We start from the raw sequence: 21,775 nt of genomic DNA on the forward strand, positions 1-21,775 counted from the left end.
TAGAAAATATTTCTTTTTTTACATCAATTGTAAAGAAAGAGAGAAAAAGTACGTCGATTATTTTTATTATATCTTATTTTCTTTCTTCGGAGAAAAGATCGGATATAAATTGTCATGATCTTGCAAGGTATCTGTGGTCCCTACTCCTGAGATAATTCTCTCCAGTAGTCATAGCCAATAAATGTCGACTGTATTAGAAAATAAAATTTAAATTTAAAAAATATTAAATTTTTGAATGATATTAAAATTTCTTCTGAAATTAACTGATAAATTTAAAAAAATTTAAATTATTTTAAATCAAAATTAATATATCATAAAAACTTTTTAATATATGATCTGAATTATAAATTAAAAAATAATAAAAGAAAAAAGAGAAAAATATTTTGAAAATACTCTTGTGATTTTGATATTATAAAAATGAAGTACGCGAAATGAAAATTTCGGAAACCTACGTGCCTACATGCATGGTTCCAATAAAATGCCGTTAATTCTTTCTTCGACTTAAAAACAAAATTATTTTAGTTGCATTTACGTACCTCTAATATTTTTAACTAATATTTAATTTTAACTAAATCATGCTTCACTATCATTTTTTTACCAAATTAAACCCATTCATAATTGCTCTCAAATTATTTACAAATTAATTTATTATATAATTTTTAAATAAAAATGAAAGTACTTAAATTTCTTTTGAAGTCATTAAAGAGTCCATAAAAGCTTCACAAATCACTTTGAATATACAAATTAACATTTAAAACATATAAACAAATTTATAAATCAACTTGCATAATGTTTATAAAAAAATTGATTTATTATTTTATAATCAAAGGAAAGAAATACATCCTGGCAAAATGTGGATGGTGAGGCAATATAAATTCCTGCAATCATAAGATGAACATTTTTATTGTTATACATCTCAATTTACAAGAGCAAATGGTTACACTAACATTGTGGCATTGGAGGAGGGATGAGAGACATTTTGTATGCTTGCCTGTGGCTGCACACCAGCATTCAACCAGTAAAATAGATGCTTTTTCTACAACATAATTTGCACTAATTGGAATGGCAAATACAGAGGCATACTACAAATAATTTTGGCTCCAAATAGAATCCGGTTCGACTGGCCAGTCACTGCTCAAGTAGTAGTTCAGGCTTCTACCTTCACTGCAGCAGCATCCGAAGCATCGTTGTTGTTCTGCTGGGCCCAAAGCTGCGCGTATCGTCCAGCCCTCGACAGCAAAACGTCGTGCGGTCCTTGTTCCACAACTTTGCCATTTTCGAGAACGATAATCTGAAATTGCAAATGTAATGGTAACAATGAAACGTACACTTAATAGTCTCATGGATGATAGATCAAAGCACTCAGACAAGTGTGTACCTCATTGCATTGCATAGCAGTTGTAAGTCGATGAGCAATGAAGATTGATGTTCGATTACTTGATAGATTCTTTAGCGCACTCAATATTTCGGCTTCAGTACTGCTATCAAGGGAACTTGTAGCTTCATCACACAATCTAGGATCACAGCATAATTAGTGAGGTAATCACATAATTAAATGACGTAATTCACTGATATAGCAAGTGTTTAGCGGTTTTAGTCTTATCAGTAGCTACTAGCTATGGAGGTGAGTTCTTTCTTGTACAACTAAATGAACAGTAAGTGAAAAATGATGATAATTTGGTGCATTAGCTTCCATCCCTTCTGTGTTCTTCAATGTCAATATCGATGTTGTACTAGCTCTATCCGTCACTGGAACAGCCGAACAGGCATGGTTAGGTACTTGGTTCACTGCTGAGATTTGGGGGGAATTGTGTTGATCTATCAATGGCTGGGATCCATTCAGCTATGACCAATGGCTGTGAAAGGGGTCTAATCCCACACACCATGAAGGCCCCCTCGTAGTTTTATTCCTAATAATGGTAAATTAAAACTTTGTACAAAATAATTTGAAATGCATATGACAGTGATCATCTTTGGCCTTAAAAAGAAAAAGGAGTCCATTTGAATTGTCAATAAGTTAGATATAAGAGAAGTAATTAGCAAAAAATTATAATTCTAAAACAACTTCAGATAGAACTACTTTCAAGAAAAAGTAGAAAAGGTACTGATAAACCTACAGAATTGAAGGCGCCTTCAAGAATGCACGAGCAAGTGATACCCTCTGCTTTTCCCCACCACTCAACTGTGATAGGAATGAGAGTCATTTGGTCAAATGTTAAATATTAAGAAAAACATAAACACTAAGTATTCTCATAATCTATTCAATTGAAAGTCAACAGGTAAGGGCATGATGCCTAGGAGTCCTTGATTATGTATATACAAAAGCTACAGGAAAGCAGAACCTACAGATGGTATTTTAGTCATTCATGGATTGAAGAGCAAGTGATTACTCCTGGAATAATTAGGATAATTGATGAGGTGGCAACAAGAAATTAAAACAGTACGAGAAACTGAAACAGCAATGAGAAGAATTATCCTTTGAAACTGTTGCTTATATCATGTCATGTTTACAGTTTAATGCCCAGTGCACAATAACCAAGTAATTTACTGGACAAGGTACCAAGTAAAGACAAAAAAAATTATACTTTCTAGTAGTGACCAACTATTTAAAACATAGAACTCTGATTTCTCACCTTTAAGCCTCGCTCTCCGACAATGGTTGAATACTTCTCAGGAAAATTCAAGATTGTCTCGTGAATTGCAGCATGCCGAGCAGCATCATAAACCTGAAAGAACAAGGGATGAATCTGTAGTAATTCCACTTTGATGGTAGTTACTTTGGTAGTCAGCAAGAACGGACCTCCTCCTCTGTTGCAGACAACTGACCATAATGTATATTGTGAAATATAGTATCATTGAATAGTACCTGAAAAAAAATGAAATCTGAGTACCTAAACTTCACTCTTTAAACATTTCTGATTGTGAACACTTGCAGCATTATCATGATACACTAAGCCACCGAAGGAAGAACTAGAAGCACTTGTGAAAATATGAAATTGCATAACCATGTACTTTTATGTAATATCATGACCTGTATATATCTCATATCATTTGATTGGAATCTTTTCATAATTCTGAAACATTATGAAAGCCAGTGTTTTAATATCCAAGTGGCATCTAAATTACTTCCATTAATGGCAATGTTGAGGTAAGTGAGATCTTCACACTAAAAAATATTATCTGACCTTCTAATAACTATATGGGAAAAAGTTGGCATATAACATGTTGCAAATTGTCTTAGAAAATTAGAATATGGCTGAATTAGTCGTTTATGATGCATGTGGTTCAAGGAATGGAATCAACAAGAAATAGAAAAATTAGAATAGACAAAGTATACACAAGGAATAAGTATTCATTAGTTAGTTCATGGAATGGAATAGACATAGATTAATTCCTTTTATGTTTGGTTGGTAGCAATGTAAGGAATACACAAGTGATAATTTATTTGATTTGTCTAACTTGCACGACCAGCTCAACAAACCCAACCGGTCTGACTTGCCCACTCGATTTGACCAACCCACCCAACCCGACTACTCCCTCCCCCTTTTCCAGTCAGCCCACCTGACCCATTTAGCCCGACCAAACTGGTTTTAGGGGTTTAGGGAAATAAGACCTTGTCCTCAATGTTCACTTCCCTTCCGTCCACCATGGGCACACTGCAGACTTAATTCCCCAAATTGAGGATTTTATTCCACTTCCCCTCCTACCTTTCACTTCCTTTCCCTTACTATAAAGTGTAAAATAAAAAATTACACACTACTAGCGCTGATATAGCATATGCATAGCTATCCTGATGATTAGATGCAGCTATGAGATATAGCAAAATAAGTTTCAAAAAATACAATGCATAAGGACAGGCATGCATAGCTTAAACTTTAAAGTGCACCAATGATGTGAAACAAAGCAAGGTAACAGTTTTACCAATGACATATTACAGCCATATAGCAAACCTGGAACGAGGAACAGCAAGCAAGCAATTTAAACCAATCTCAGTCCAATATGGCATATCAGTCTAGGATAGAAGTGATATACTAAGCAATATGTCAATTGAGAAATTTCTCAATATCAGTGAATAATAATCTCAAAACTTAAAGAAAATGGTATTGATTATGAATCTATGGATTTATATTTCTAACATAATTTTTAAGTCATATTCAAATACATATTTTTACAGCTAGAAAAGATGACTACATTTAATTCACAAGACAAACAAGAAGTCTGAAACAGGAGAAATATTACTTGATAACACTTACTGTGTCTTGCGGCACTACACCTATGCACTTACGAAGACTTTCTAATGTGACTTCTCGTATGTCTTGGCCATCTACAAATATCTGTAAACAATGTTTTATTGAGGTTAAATAACTGACAGGCACAATAAAAATTATAAACACCCCACCATACTTGGTATACACGGTTGCAAATTTAATCCACAACGGTCTATTTCAACTACAAGGCACAAACAACAATCTTTACAAATGTATCTAGGAATATTTAAAATTGTCCACATATCAACACCTTATAATCACAACATAATCATAGTTAATGGAATTCAGAAGTTAATCAATCTCAAGAATTTAAATTATGTTATAGGTCATTTCACTAAATAATTAAGGTTATGTCCTGGGGTTGTAAAAGTGTCCTTCCATATCATAAAATGATTGATTAGCACATGCAAGGCAACTGTGAGTTGGAGAAAGCAAATAAGAGAAATGTTCATGCTAAAGACAACTATAATAAACAAAAATGATGAGATACGGATTTACAAGGACTACGAGAGACCAACTCTTCCTACCACAAATTAGACATGCATTTTCTGGAGCTTAGGAGTAGTGCTTCTATAATTATCCATGAAAGTTGGTACACTCTTTAAGTAATCACATTCAATAATGTTTGGTGCCCACTAACCATGCTTACAATGCAATTCTCCTTAAACATACAAAATTACCACTGACAAGGAGAACTATGATAAAGAGAAAAGGACAAAAAGAAGGATAAGAAGTCTTACTGATCCAGAATCTGAGTCAAAAAACCTGTATAGCATTCTTAGTATTGTGGATTTACCTGCACAAGCATCGCAACAAATAAATAGTCAAAATTTCAAGACAAAGTTATTGACCAAACAAACTCTAAGAATGCTCATAAAACTTGCTAAAATGGAGAGGAGCTTTTAGAATCTTATGTGATTTCATGTAAGGAAAATGCTAGCCACACTTACAGTATTGGACTATTAGGAAGCAACATGTATAAAATATTAATATAATAAATATGAAAAGTGCAAAAAAAAGGATGGATGGAGTCACTGGAATATAAAAAATATATTAATATTTAAGAGCAACTTGGAGTAGCTTTGATAGATCATAAAATAAGAAAAAAAATTGGGATGATATGAATATATGTTATAAAAAATTTATTAATATTTAAGAGCAACTTGGAGTAGCTTTGGTAGATCATAAAATAAGATTAAAAAAAAGATTGGGATGAAATGAATATATGTTCAAAGGCAATTTATAAGTTCAGTAGTTCAAAAAGTTGAATCAATTAGAAGGGTGGAAAGAGATGTGAAAAAAAACTTTGGTTAACAGAATATACAATGATTTGACTGATTTACATATGATATTGGACTCAATTGAGAGTTAAGATCCATATCACCAACCTTATATAGTTGAGACAAAATACAACATGATGGGAGTGTTGATATAACAAGCTTCTCTTACTCCTAGCCAAAAAGATTTATATGCAATAGTTGTCTTTCAAATGCAAGAACAAAAATTGGAGGGGAACCACTAAATTGACAGAGAATGGATCAGGATGCAGGTGCTTTGCTTGAGAGCGTGGGAGAAGACGTCATGATGTCTACTATAACATGTAAGGGAGTAAAATAGAAAATCATAATGAATTAGCTAGGTCCTCTTACCAATAGACGTCATCATACTAGAAGATTTGTCCAAACAGGAAGGATACACACCTATCCTTCACCACCACCGAGGCTAGATTTTGTATTCGTAGGATAGTATTGGAGAACTTTGGAATCTCAGGTTTCACTATTTCAATTGACATGTGGTTCATAAAATCAAATAGAAATTAGGTAACTCAATTATGTGCCAAACTAGCAGTGCCAAAAAAATCACTTGCAACTGTAAAACAAAAGATTGAATTGATTTATTTTATACTCAAGAATGTGCAAAATTGACATGCCCCAACAAAACCACTTGCCAATGTGCCAGCTAGCTCAATTGGCAAGGACCTTTGTAGTGTTGAATCCTGAGATCAAAGCCAACTAGATCAAAGCTATAACCCTAAACCCTTCATATATAGACTATAGAATACTATTAACTGACACAAGCCAACTTGATAGTTCTGCCTCCAATATGAACTTTAAAAAAATGGGATAAGGGAGTAAAACAACAGTTATAGTTAATTGGAGGAGGAGGGAGGGAGGAAGGGTGGCAGGTGGGTGGGTGGGGAGGGTTAACTCAATTGATCTCTTTCCTCTTAAGTTATAGTTCAACACAAGGTGAGGTAAATTGTGACTAATTAGTTAAAGCATGGAACATTCTACAAAGTAAAGATACAGGAGCTAGGACAAGTACTTTCTCAGCTTAACTTTTAATTTGTCAGCTAGCATTTTGTTCATTTCTAATTTTCACATTGCAAACAGAAAAAATAAATTATATAAAGCTATGTATATTTAACAAACTCTTCTGCTTGACAAATATTTACACTAATAAGCCAACAAAACTTGTCAATTCAAAGCACATTGGTGAAGCTTACCGCTACCACTGGTACCAACAATAGCTGTGCTTGTTCCAGCAGGTACAACAAAGGATACTCCATCAAGAATCTTTCGATCTGACAGATATCTGAAATAAAAATGAAAGTAACAAAAAAATGTCAATGCAATACCAATAGAACTAAGATTAGCAGGATTACAGAAAGGAAAAATCTTCTGAAATCAGGAGTAACAATATTCATCATCTTATTATGTAATAAAATCCTATCTGTCTGGGTTTGCTAATCACCCCTTGGCTCGTCCAAGTTCCAGTGTCATAGAATTATAACTTTAAAGAGCAGCTTAAGAATATATGCAAATGCAAGCATCAACAAATTGCATCTAACTATACATGCATGTTCAAGAGCATATTACTCATCATTATAAAGTTGTGTTTGTCCAGCCGATTTGAAATTAGCTACATGAAGCTTATCGACTGTACAACTCTATGCAAAATAATATTGTTCAAATTAATTAAATTATAAAATTATATTGATTAATGTGTTTTTTACTCCCACCACCCCCTTACACCTTCCACTCTAAAAGATTCAACTCTTCCAACTATAAAATCCATTGATGTCTAAGAACATACTCATACCAACTCAACCTATTCTCTATCATTTTTATAATCTATTAAAATCACACCTAATTTCTCTTGAATATTAGCAATTTTTTAATCTATTTTTTTTATTAGACATCCATCTTAGCATTCCCAACTCTATCATATTAAATTTTTATACATATTGGTTTCTAAAATCCAACTCTCTAATTCATAAAGTATGATTGATCATATGGCATGCTTATAAAATTTTCCTTTCAATCGAAGAGGCATGACAATCACACAAAACTCTAAAAAATACTTATTTTGACCACTCATTCTTTATTCAATTAATTATATCTTCATCAATATTCCCTTGTTAGACAATAGAACCAAGATACCTAAAGCTCTTTCAAAATTTCATGTTCATCTATCTTAAATATGACATTAAGTTAGTAGTATCATTAGTAAATAATAAATCATATTTAGTAGCAATGCAGGGTAAAGCTGCATACAATATACTCAATGTGATCTGACCCTTCCCCGAAATGCTTCGTACACAAATGAAAAAAGATAAGGACTGTCCTTTTTTATCTTAGTAGCATGGAAGCAATAAATAACAAAAATGCATTATAATAAATAACACAAAATGATAAAATCAAATAATATTATTACTACTTGATAACATTAGTTTCTTATCTAATATTTCATATTATAGGGATTAGTAGACCTAAATCCGATTTCTGTCAATTGATTCTGTCAGATATAGCTAGACATTTGGTTTATTGAATGGTTTAGCAAGGTTGCACTATCAATCTAGTGACAATCTCATGTGATGGTGAGATTGTGAAATTTAAGTTGAAATTCAAGATAGCAGATACCGAAGAAGAGCCTCTTGCCTTTTTGTGTGTGCTTTTACTAGTATCAAGATGGATCTGCAACATAATTGCTAAATCCCTGAGTTTTCTTACTAAACCTATTTTACCCAAATTCCACACAATCTCATCTATTTTGTCTCTTGATTTGGCAAATTTTCATCATTTCCATCTATTTTCTAGTGGAATCCATGGTTCTAAAATCTCAAGCCGTATCAAAGTTTTAGTCTATGACCAAAATGATACGGTTTCGGTACCGTATCATGCCGATATGATTTCGATATTTTTAAAATATAAAATATATTAATTAAAAACAAAATATTTAACATAAACATTTAAAAAATAAAAATAATAAATTTTAAAAAAAAGAAAAATATAATCATAATAAATAAATAAATAAAATTTTATTATATATTTATAAATTAAAATAAATAAAATATATAATTAATGAGAATTTTATTAGGTTTAATTAAGCCTATTTAGATTATCTCTATCGTAGCTAGAAGTTGATTTAGTTTATTAACCTAAGTTTTAATTAAAAAATATCCCCCAATGTCACAGACGCCCTGCGCCCGCGAGTTCAATGGGGTCACGCGACCCCTCCACAACGATCAACAGGTCGCGCGACCCCTCCATTGCAGCCGACGGGGTCGCGCAACCTTTCTGTCGTTGCTATGGGCCTTGTGCTGAGCGTGTCGGTGCCGATCAGAACGAAATGTTTCGCCTGTTTCGTCCGATATGTCACGAGATTTCAAACCATGAAATCTAGCTTTACTTATAGGTAGTGTCTCGGAATCTTGTCTTTTTAAACTTCTCCAACAATCTTTTTAGATAACTGATTCCCAAATAAAGATCAGACCAAGCCTTTATGAATACCAATCCAACTTGGGGGATCAGATGGATCTTGATAACTATGCTTAAACCATTAGTTGCTAAAGTTTCTCTACAATTCTGCCTTCATGTTTGATAGAATTATACTTCGATTAATTAATAAATCTCATCTACAAATATCAGACACTAAAGAAGTTCATCTTGAAGATGATTCCTAAGTTAAATTTCACGAGCATATTATTATAATCTTAAATTAGACTCACCAAATTAGCCAAATAGATGGAAATCATACATTCATACTACAAATCTAGTTTGTCGAATTTAATACAAATGGAAAGAATCAAGAAAGTGAGTAAAGAAACTGATTTAGTTGCAGAGGTTTGGGCCCTATGAGACCTCTCCCCAGCATATAGCAATCAGATTCCTTTACATTTAGCAATAAAACTAATGAATCATAATTGGTCCATTACTATGGATATAATGACGATTATGTTTCACTATAGGTGCAAGCTTAACTTAAGCATGTTATTCATTATATGTAGGTGGGATTATTATTTTGAACTATTTATTTTGTTCAAGCTGTTAAATATTTAGAATATGCAGTTACAAATAAATTAGTGTTGAGAAATTTTTAATAGATTATATGTGCACCCATATAGTGCATTGACACCATCTAGTGAGACCTGATCACGTGCACACAATATTTACTAGCGCTTGCATGAATCAAACACAGAACTTTACATCATGTCAAGTTGATTGGATGACAGCTATTAGGAAAAAATTCCAACTGTTCTTCATCAATCTTAACACTTATGTTGCATTAATTAATTGATTATTGTGTGTTTGAGTACAAGATTCTTCAATGCCAGAATTTGTGACAATTTGGGAATCAATATTAGCTACAAAGGATGTCATTATTTATGACCAGATATTATTATACTGATAACACCTAGAAGAAGAAAAAATAAATAAGGATTCTGAAGTTTTATTTGAATATATAACTTATTAACAGGTCAAACTTTACCCGAAGTGCACATTTTTAAACTCAATAGTTCCTCCTTTGAAATGTAAGGGTTTTGCATTGGGTGCATCTTTAATTTCAGGTTCCTCCTGCAAAATTCATATAGAAAGAGAGATCAATAACAAGAATTCAACCTGCATGATAAATGCAGGTTTCTACATGATATTAGAATGAAAGAACATACACTTCTGAGATATCAAGAATGCAGTAGCTCCTTAAGCCTAAAATTATGTATCTTTCATGGCACAAACACCATCCTATAATCATAATAAGCACCACAGTAAATGTACAAAAAGATCACCTTATATGTAAAATTGCTCCTGCTACCCAGGATATATATGCAGTCATTCTATAGCTATATTGCCCAACACACATAAGCAAACAACTTGATCACTATTCTCATTCATTCATCAATTATGTTCTCCAAGAATTGATGTAAAACATAGACCAAAGGAACAATTTGCATTCAGCCTATAAATTGTACTCTCAATAAAAGTAGAAAACTTATTTAGTCAACAACCAGTTTACAAAGAAACCAGTAATTGAATTTCAAATCCACACTTCAGATAAAAAGAAAATGTACCTCGAGCAACTGAAACATTGACTTCATGTCAATAAGACTCTGCCTTGTCTCTCGGTACACACTACCAAGGAAATTAAGAGGCAAAGAAAGCTGGAAGAGAAGCCCATTTACCATAACCTGAAAAGTAACAGAAAAAGTCAAACTAAAATTTCTAAATTGAGAACACATGAAAGTGAAATGAATTATACCGTCATAGGAAGGAGTCTTAAATTCCAAATAAATATATGACTAAACACAAAAAACCAATTAGCTAATTCTAAGAAATCAGAGGGCAATTTCTGACTTGTATTTGTCTATTATATAGCAAGTAGCAACCTTATCAAATAGAGAAGAGTATCTTAACTTTAGAACTAAGTTAATATTTTTGTTTGATTTGTGAGATAAAACTGACAGAAGAGTTTGGTACAGTGGTAACAAAGAAACTAATTACCAGGTCACCAACAGTCATTGCACCACTCATAATCCCATATGAAGATAAGATCATTGCTGCTGATAAAGCTGTGCTAAATATGAGATTTTGGCCAAAGTTCAAAAAAGCTAGGCTAGATTGTGTTTTTAATGCAGCATCCTCATATCCTGTAGAGCGCATATATCAAACAAATTAACTTCCATATAAATCAAATTAAAAAGGTACAGAAGATTATAAATTAAAAGATTGTGAAAACTGAAGGATTAAGCTATAGGAAAAAAACAAACTACAATAACAGGAAATACAGCATTTTCAAATGTCAATCATGAACAAAATAATAGTTAATCCATAAAATTGTATGACTGTAGAAGGATATTTTCCATAACTGACAAAATTTCTACTGATTTGCATGCAAATCACATCAATATCAAAGACATTATACTTTGATTGCTTTTCAAAATGCACCATATGATTAGCACAATAGATTGACGAACATGCCACCCTAAAAGAAAACAAACAAAAATCCATAATTCAAAATAGTTCAGTTGCTAATAAGATAAACCAACTACCAGGTTACATGATTGTTCCCACTTATGCTCAAACAATTTGGAAGGAAAACCTTCATATTTCAGCTGACAGTAAGGAGTATCCTTCTTGTTGATGGTAAATTACATAAGCATGATCAAAGATAAAATAATTTCACCAGATTCTAAAAGCAACTGGAAAACATACTCAAGGAAACCATTCAGATATACGCTTGCAAATGCTTAAGCACAGACCCACAGTTTATGAGTACCTCCTCATGTTGGATACCTATCAGATTTGTCATATACCTGCAGAAACTAATGAATAGATGTACTGTATGAGTTGGTAAAGGACTGAACCGAAGAGAGGAGAGTAGGCCCTGCATGCAGTTAAGAATAGAGGGCAATGGCAGAGGAGGAATGATAATTAAAGAGAATGTAGAAGAAAAGAAAAGACAAGAACAAAGAGAATAGGGAGAAACATAAGATTAAGAGAAACAAATCAAAACACAAAGGAGAGAGGAGAGAAAATAAGAGGAAAAAAATATAGCTTCGACTTTGGCTCATCTGATCATGTTGGGTAGTTCATGTAGCAGAAAACTAGTTAATAGACTCACATAAACTTAACAGAACAGTCATATGCATCACCATTCACCAACAACAATATGCAAATTTCTACTATTCAGAAAACTCATCTGTATCATTAGGAAAATTACAGTGAACTTGATGAATCAGTTTATCTTGCTAAGGTGTCTATTAAGCACCAGAAAGAGAATCAGAAACCACAATGAACAGTTCAAAGCTTCAACAAAATTATGACTTGCCACAGGCAGATCTTTTTCATTCAATTTATCCACCAACATGGCTAATTGATTCAAATCATTAATAAAGTTTAAATGCCAACAAAAATCAAATTGGCTTTGTATAAAAGTACCCATTTATTTTAACTTGTCTAGAGGGCTTAATAATTACCATAATGGCTTATGTGCCTGATTCACACACCACTAACCTATCGGTCTGAGTTACGCCAGCAAATTCACTGCCTCAATCCATACCACACATTCAATTTTTGTTAAAGAAAATAAAAATAAAAAATAAGTAAACAAAGAAACAAACTACTGCAAAGCGAAGATAAATATTTTGGTAGGATATTCACAATCTCTGTCCCCATGCAAATTCCAACATTAATCATATGAACAAATATGAATGAAATTGTACACGCATAATTATTTTTAAAATGACAAGCCACAAATCCTAATTATAGAACCAAGAACAATGTATCCTCATCAATATGCTTTGTATAAAAATGAAGAACTAAACTCACTCTTTAAATAAGTATCATATTTTGCCACTTCATATGGTTCATTGGTGAAATACTTGACAGTCTGTAAAGTAAAAAAAAACATTTTAGTACCAAAAAAAGGATAACAGTAAATACATGAGCAAAAAAACAAACTAAAGGATTACCTCATAATTCAACAATGAGTCAATTGCTCGTGTACTTGCATCATTATCAGCTTTATTCATAGCTTGTCTAAACTTTGTTCGCCACTAAAGACAAAAAAAAGAGTTTCACTCAAACAAAAACTTAAAGTGAAAGTAACGCAACAGTTGAGACAAATAGCTTTAAATACAAAATAAACATAACAGATTTCCGTAATCAAGGGGGGGCGGGTATCATATGTTGAAGCTGAATACCTGTGTCACAATCAGAGTAAAAGCAACATATGCGGCCACAGAAACAGAAGTGATCCAAGCAAAAGTAGCTCCAAATTTGTATGCAAGAATACCAGACACCATTGCAATCTGGAAAGTAATAAGCAGTCGAATTGTTTAGTCAACAAGCACAGGATGCTTAAGCAGAAAGTGCAGCTATAAAACTAGTCTTTTCTTAGCAGTTTGATTATTTAAGACAATATAAATCAGCTCAGCTGAGACAAAGAGAAACACTCAGAATCAAGCTTCCTTATACATCAAAATGAAATAGATCGAATCTAAACAACACTTAGTTCATACCTCTAGTATTGTTGGTGCAACATTGAACACCATTGAAGAGAGAATAAAGTTAATAGCACGGCTACCTCTATCAATTATACGACTCAAAGCACCAGTTTGCCGACTGGAAAACAACATAAATTGTAAAAATCAAAAGATTAGCAGCCTAGCATTAATTTACAAGCTTCAGAAGAAAAAGATTGTATTACTAAGTTTATTTATTTAGACAACAAAAGAGTAAAGTCAAAGGGGTATCTAATGAGGGTCCAATAACCTTAGGAACAAAGTGGAACACAATGGATTTCCAATAAGCCCATTCTTGACAAGGAATTAACTAGGGTTAAATCTACAAAGATTTTAGTAACTACAATGTTATTCTAAATTCAATAATGATTATTTCTACAAGGTCTTCAAAATTTATTTCATAATAAATATAATAGCTAAATAGAGTAGAATTTTACATAATTAGAGACTTAGACAGATATTGATAGTTTCTTGATAACAATTACGTTTAAGTAAAAATATATATATTACATATTATTTAAAATTAAATAAATTATATTACTAATTATAAATTTAATAACATATATATACTATACCATTTAATATTAATAGTTTGATTTACTTATATTAAGAATATGATCTAGTTACAATAATAATTTAATTTAATGAATAACAAGATTTAATTATATTAATATTTTAATATAATTGATATTAGAAATTAATATATTATTGATAAAGAAAATCTGATATTATAGAAGGGAGACAGGAAATTAATTGATCAATTAAATTATTTACAATTATAACAGTAATCTAATTATTAATTATATAATGTAAACAGAAATTTAATAATGTATTCATAATTATATGTATTGAGCTTATATTTAATGTTATAGTTATTAACAAGTCAATATGTCCTAATAAATGATATTATGCTAATACCATTAGTAACCATATATTTATTAGTTGGAAATAGATTAATTTATGATCCAAATTTATTATAGGTATTATAATTATTGACTAGTAAATTCTATTAATAATATTAATGTACTTCATATTAATTGCATATTTATTCTAATGCATTAAATGATTTTAGTTTATTTCTTCATTCATTTTAATCTTTTTTCCATAAATTTTATCCTGCCAATCTGATATTGTCAAAAATTGACTGACCGACGAAATAACAATTCCATGAACAATGGCCAGCAGATATCCCAAACCAAAATGCTGATATAATTCTGTTAGAAATTAATAAAACCTAATTTTTTGGTGATTAGAAGAAGTACAGTACCATAGAACAGCAGCAATAATGCACAATGCATTTCTCAGAAATTTAATGGTTCATGCCCTCAACTAGAATATATGCTAATATATGAGTAAAGTTTGAAATTCTGACAATGAACCTGTAGACAATTTACAAGGTGTACATGTGCCATACCCCGCTTTGATAAGAGATCTGACATATTTAACTGTCACCCAAAATGCTTAAGCCCAAGTCAATAATTCCTATCTTATTTAACTACAACTCTTCTATTAGACCACAACACAAAATATGAGACTAAATTGGGTATTAATATTCCACACTAAGGCTTGGCATTCCCGTCAAAACGCAAATTCTCAACTTAGAGCTAAGAATCTGTCCTAATCAGAAGCATGTGAGACCCAATGTTGGCTACACCATAACACAGGCAATCCTAGGATTAGGTCCACCCTAATACCAATTATTACAACCCGCTTAGATGATAGAACTGACCTATTAATTTGTCAGATACAATCATCGCCCCAAATTATTAATCACAAGTTAATAGTAGCAACCTTATCTTAAGCTAAAGTTCTGTATTAGACAACATTTCACCATGAGGGATTAAATTAGGGTGTCAGAGCATGAATGATGGAACTCAACTTGCTGTATCTTGATTAAAATGTAGAAGCAAATTAAGTTAAGGACAGAAATGTCAGGTGTTAATTATTTTTTTCTAGATAAACAATAATTTCTGGTTGTGAACAGTACTTAAGATGATAGCGAAGATCAAGCTCGTGCAAATGTGAAAATACCTGCAAAAAAGAAGTAATAACCGTTTGAACAAATTAAGAAGGCTAACCATATTTAAAAACAAAAAAAAAAGACTGAAGGTGAAAAAAGGATGGCAAATACCAGTCCAATTATCAAATTTAATGCATTTCTAACAGCTACAAACAAGATATTTTAGAAAATTACAGCATAAAGATCTCAAGAATGTGGCAGTGTATCATTAAAATTAATAGTGAGCCAATGTTACTAACAGAATCTACTCTGGCTAGTAAATAATCACTCTTCTGTAAATGTTATCCTAGTGTTTATCTCTCTTATTATTTTGTGTTCGTTTGTTTTTCATCTTTTTATGGTCTTTCTTCTACCTTTCGTATAGCAAATTTGCAATAAATTGCCTTGTTGCAGTCCCAAACATCAATAACTTTTGTTATATCTATAATTCCTCAACACACACACACGCACACACAAAAAGAGGGAATATCTAAGCCACTCATATTAAACCAGGCCAAGAACATGTTATAAGGAACAAGTGGCCAAACTAGAAGTTATAAACCAGAATGCTTCAACGCCTTTTTGTCTTGACCAGCCAAAAGTCAAAATCAATCATCATTTAAAATCTTTTATTTAAACCTTGATGGGTTGATTAATGAAGACAAGAAATAATTCTGATAATGTAAGAACAAAAACTGCCTCCTTTTGCAGAATGAGTGCTTGAACAACTAGAGAGGTTAAGCAAGTATATTTGTTGCTGCAACAGTTTTAATTATTGAGTTCCCTTCTTTTCTCATATTTTTTCTTTTAGTTCTTGTGCAGCCATACATAGTCATGCCACTAGTAGACACAACATATGACCAACCAAAACTACCCATGCCAATGGAATTTGATCTGAAAATAGTCTGCAGAGATGTCTTAATATTAAATGATGTTTAACTTTTTTGTTAAGAACTTTGAAGGACTGCTTTTTCATTAAATATGGCACAACTACTTACATTACAGAAAATGATGCCTCTCAAATCAAAGATGCAGTGAGTTTGCCATCATCCACAGTAATGCGCTGCAAGAAGTCTTACAGACATGTTTAGGGTACCTAGTATATCTTACCGTCTCAACGTTGGATAAAGATATGGCAAACAGACACATTGTTTGACAAATCATTGACTTTTTTCACCTTTATCAAGTGTAGATTTTCAAATAAACACTTAAGACATATTGATATGCAACATAGACAAACTGCTAAATTTGGCAATTAGATACTAATATTTGCACAACTCACAATTATATATGGATCAAAATCAAAATGACAACATGGTGGCACAAAGTTGTTCTATTCATAGTGGCATATTCACTTTTTCTGGTACTCATGCAATAATGATAGAGCATGAGACTGTATATTTGGAAATGTTATTTAGAATTTATTTCTGTTTAATTTACAAGGAAAGTTCCATGAAAGAACTATGATGCAACTTGGACGATGTTCAAGCCTGGGAATGACCCAGACCACTCTGAAATACCAACTTAGATGGCCCACCCATTTACCTGCATCATCACAAGTGAAGAATCTGAATACAAACCAGCAACATAGAGTAAGTAATTTCAATATTCCCCTCCTATATCGCAACTTTTTAAAGGTCAGGACAAAGTTAGGGTTGAAAGTAGGCTGATATGAAGCAAAATCACTAGCTCAAGAGGGTTAACAATTTAGATGATGGTGCAACCAGTACTTAAAAGCCTAAACCCTGAAATAAAACAGGTTCTAATAGCTGCCCAAATCAGTAAACTATGTTCTTTTCAACACACCCTTTAACTAAGATAATTGAATATGATAGCATGTTAAGGTTCAAGAGCAAAACAATTCATACCAAAATATCTAGTTAGTCAAGTGGACTCTCCTATTTCCTTAAACAGGCCAAGGCACAAACAAACTGGCAAATCTCAACAGATTGAAATAATGGCTATTTTTGTTACGAATAATCAGAATTAGTCATGCTTTATTTTACTCTCATATGGAAAGGTGTGGACCAATATAGAGATTAGAGAGTCTAGAGACTTAATGAGTAAAATACAGTTATCCTGGGTTTGAGCATTTCAGACTAATAACTGAACCTAACAAATCAATGGGTTCAGTTATTTTGGCGGGTTGTGGCATTTTGGTAACTAACCCAACCTTAGGAATAGTGAGGTTTCTGGAAAATGCTCTCCTTGATGACAGAGAGCCAGAATTGTAGTTCACATGTCACTGACTAAGAATGATTCCAAGTGAGATGGACTTTGGGTCTTGACTACGACGCCCTAGTTTAGTCTCATATTGAGAATTGTGAACTAATATAGTAGATATACAAACATAGACAAGTGAACTACTATTAAATTAATCATAAGCATTTTGGACCAACGATTAAGCCTAACAAGTTAACAGACGTGTTCACTCATTGGGTGGGGTAGACCATGGTAGCACTGGCCCATAGCATAAGCCACCTTTACAATATGTATGATGCTAGGCAAAGCATACTCCACCTGATATCCAACAAGCAACACCGACACACTTATTTTACCTTGCTACCTCTTTCCAACAACTAACAAATGTGATTGCCCTTATGTTTTTCTGTGTTGGTTTGATATTGTCTTTTGAAACACAAATGTCGTCGATTACAATCCCATCATTCAAACCCACATGCACACAAATAGCCAATTACAAGTAATGGGGAGTAATGCTTAAATTTGATTTGATGACAGCTTATTCAAAAAGCTTAAGCAAGTAGGGAAGCTTATTCAAACCCACGCTTGGACTATTTATGTAGCTCCCTGAATAGGTTTTGAAGGGAACCACATAGCGGCTACATGTGAGCAGTTTACATATGTTTGTAGAAAAGCTTTGTTTCATTCCTTGTCAGTTTGTCTCCTATCATCAAATGTCAGTGGAAGAATTTTATAAATAATAATTTTTGGTGTTGAACAAATGTGAGGAGCTAACCCAACCTACAACAAATCAGCACTAGCACAGATAGTGTTGATCCTTCTGACCAACATATAAATAGCATTTGATGTAAGATATCACACGAGACCAAGATTTTCAATGTTACGACACTATGATCTTGTAGGCATACATAACTATATTCAAGATTACATCATAAAATATCATTCATTGATAAATCCAAAATGATACTAGGTTGCCAAAACAAAGAAGAGGAAAAAAATGAATTACCTTCCTGGAAACAACACGGATAGTTCTCAGAGCTACCTTGGAAAATACAGCATTTCGCAACTCTGATTTTAACAAACCAAGAACGAATTTGATAATTAATATAATTGCACAATAAACAAACAAAGTGTCAGCACCATAGATGTACAAATGTAAAGAACAAAAAGGAATTAATCAAGAATTAATCACAAAAATAAATTCAGAAAAAGTGTTCCTAAAAAAATACCATTGCAAGCTGAGGCCCCAGTTCGTGCTATGCCATATCCAAGTAGCACAGCTGCAGGACTGCCAAATACAGCCAGAAGAGTGGCATTAGACTCAGTGAAAGATGCTAATGCACTAACAGATCCAGTTGCAGTAGACAGCCAATCCACAGCAAGCTTGAACAAGAAAGGTACTTGAACATTGATCACCTAGTGTAAATTTCAAGAAGATAGGTCAGGCACACTACATTATTTGAATAAAGCATATATCATGATTCTGCGATAATAAATTTAGCACAATTATTATAATTGATACAAAAAGCACAATATTCAAAGTACATTCAATCTGTAGCATATATGATATTTTATTATAGAATTTAATAATATTTTAAGACAGAAATTATCATTTTTAGTATAAATTTTATTTTATTATAGCATTTAACAATAATAAATAAGGATGTCATCTATAAGGGGAACATTTTTTATAATATTAAAAATAGTAAAATTAGCCATTTAAATAATATTATAGATCTTAATAATTATTAGTAAATTACTATACATGTAAAAAATAGTAAATTAATTTATGCTTATAATATCATAGAATTTTAGATAAATTTTATTATTATTGAATTTATAAAGGAGAACAATAAAAAGAATAGTTTAAATATTATAAACAAATTTAATAACATTTTTTTACAAATATATTAATTTACTAATAGTTATTAAATTCTAATAATATAATTAAGCAATAATTTTGTTAGTTCATAAAATATCAGTAATACTGAATGTTTCTTCTCCAACCATGTCGATTGCATATACAAACAGCCAAATCCTTTAAGTCATATGTTATACGCAAAGGGAAGGAAATGATACTATACTTGTACCATACCTATATCCCAATGCAAGGAAATTATGAATGAAAGTGTATAGAAAAGGACAAACAAAGTCATGCCTAAATAATTTTTAGCTCGACTACAAAGATAGGCATAAAACAATTGGAAAATGATAATTGAAAGTGAAGCTTCAAACCTGTGGATTCTGACATAGTCCATACCTTTGCACCAACCAGAAGTCCCAATGAAAGAAGCACCCTGAGACGGAACTCAAGGTTATCTTTCAGCCATAAATACTTTGCAAGAGTACGAAGAATTTTCATGTCAGCAACTTGCTCATCTGCTGGATATTTTGCTGGTTTCTTAGTTCCAGATCCATTGACAGGCACTTTAGACACAATCTCATTAGCAGACGTGGACAATGAAGCATGCCCCTTGTGCAAATATCTCTAGGAAGAGAGTGTAAATAATATTTAATAGCCATACAATTATCCTTTGATTCAGTCTTCAACTAAATAGACTTATAACTGACAAGTAAAGAGCAGGGTCAAGATTTCTGAAAAGATTTCCTTTTAACTATGGCAATTAGAATAATTAAAAATTCAATTCAACAAAACTATTAACCTGGATGCATAACAACACTAAATGTATTCAACGAGCCCGGATCCTCAGTCATTGAAATCCATTTATAGAACTATTTCTACATGCTTACTTGTTTGGACTGCTTTAATACTAGAAACACTTCATTAGTGAATTAAAATAAATTTTTATCTTCAGTCTATTCATTAAGTTACCTGTCGTAGGATTGGTAAATAGATTCCAGCAGATGTGCATGATAAATAAAATTGAAATAAATTTATATAACAGTTAAACCTATTTCTTCTTTAAAAAAATAAAAACCTATACCCCTCGAGCGCCGGAATAGACTAGAGAATAAGACAAGACCAAAAGCGAGCATGAGAAACAATACCGAATCTCTCGAAGGTCTGCTACCAACAGACGGAGAAGTGTCTGACAAGAAGCACCTCCATTGACCAAAGCAACTGCCTTTCGTGGCCGCATCAACTCTCCCAGCCCCAACAAGTGGAAATCTACAAGCAAGAAGAGAATTTGAGCTCGTCAGAAATCCCAAATCCTTCTCGACTCTGTCGTCGCGAACACGGCCCCATCCTGTTGCAGCGAGGGCACGGGCGGGGAGCAGGCAGCGCCCTAATTGACCGGCGCCCAACGCCCTGCCGCAGTGCAACAGCCTGGAGATCGTTCTCATGACCGCCGCCGCAGCCGGCAGCTCGGAGGTGGCGAATCCGAAACCGAGCTTAGATAGTGAGGAAGCTAGGATCCGAGGATGGAGGTGAAGCAAACCCTAGCATCGAGGAGGAAAATAATAAGACAGAAAGGGGACGGAAGGTTGATTGACCAAGATGTCGGCGACCAGAACAACTTCAAGAGGCGGCGCAATGGAATATTTCCTTTCTTTTGCTATCGTTGGGGTTTACAGACAGGGAAGTAAGAAGTCTTTATTTCGATAAAATTCACAACAAAAAGAATTTTATTTAACTCTCGAACTATCCAAAACACACTGTTAAATCTTTTATTATTTCTTAAGAAATAAAAAGTATAATAAATAATAGTAAAAAAATGAGATGAAAAGATTAGAGGAAAAAATAAGAGAATAATAAAAAGAAGAAATATAAAATGTTCTCATTATCTTTTAATAAATAAATACTTAAATTTATTAGAGGAGAGATATAGACAATATTTTATTTATCTTTTAATTTTAAATGATTTTTATTGTATTTTTAAAAAATAAAAAATAATAATTACCAAGTAAGACCTTCCGAAATAATTAATTGACATCATTTTTGGTTCTTATTCCTTTATTTCTTCCATGAAAATTTAGTCGTTTTCCCACCCTAAATAAACACACCATAAATATACAAGAAAAGATCAAGTGAAATTTTAG

At 32.5% G+C, this 21,775-nt stretch overlaps 1 protein-coding gene across 1 annotated transcript; it reads right to left on the minus strand.

Moving 5' to 3' along the window:
• Positions 1–873: 873 nt before the first annotated feature.
• LOC141841111 (ABC transporter B family member 25, mitochondrial) lies at positions 874–21,280 on the minus strand. Its single transcript, XM_074729232.1, has 20 exons — positions 20,783–21,280; positions 20,034–20,261; positions 19,003–19,189; positions 18,780–18,841; positions 15,560–15,603; positions 13,570–13,672; positions 13,252–13,359; positions 13,021–13,104; positions 12,878–12,938; positions 11,051–11,196; positions 10,621–10,737; positions 10,041–10,126; positions 6,775–6,863; positions 5,009–5,064; positions 4,254–4,334; positions 2,801–2,866; positions 2,634–2,726; positions 2,118–2,182; positions 1,379–1,514; positions 874–1,291 (listed from the first exon to the last, which is right to left on the minus strand). Exons 1-20 carry the CDS (start codon positions 21,077–21,079, stop codon positions 1,148–1,150), a joined length of 2,253 nt encoding a protein of 750 aa, XP_074585333.1. The 5' UTR covers positions 21,080–21,280; the 3' UTR covers positions 874–1,147.
• Between the last annotated feature and the right edge of the window lie 495 nt (positions 21,281–21,775).

Source organism: Curcuma longa, chromosome 11 (assembly GCF_044706935.1).
Source record: "Curcuma longa cultivar G26 ecotype Majalengka, Jawa Barat chromosome 11, ITB_CL_G26_1.1, whole genome shotgun sequence".
NCBI classification, from domain to species: Eukaryota; Viridiplantae; Streptophyta; class Magnoliopsida; order Zingiberales; family Zingiberaceae; genus Curcuma; species Curcuma longa.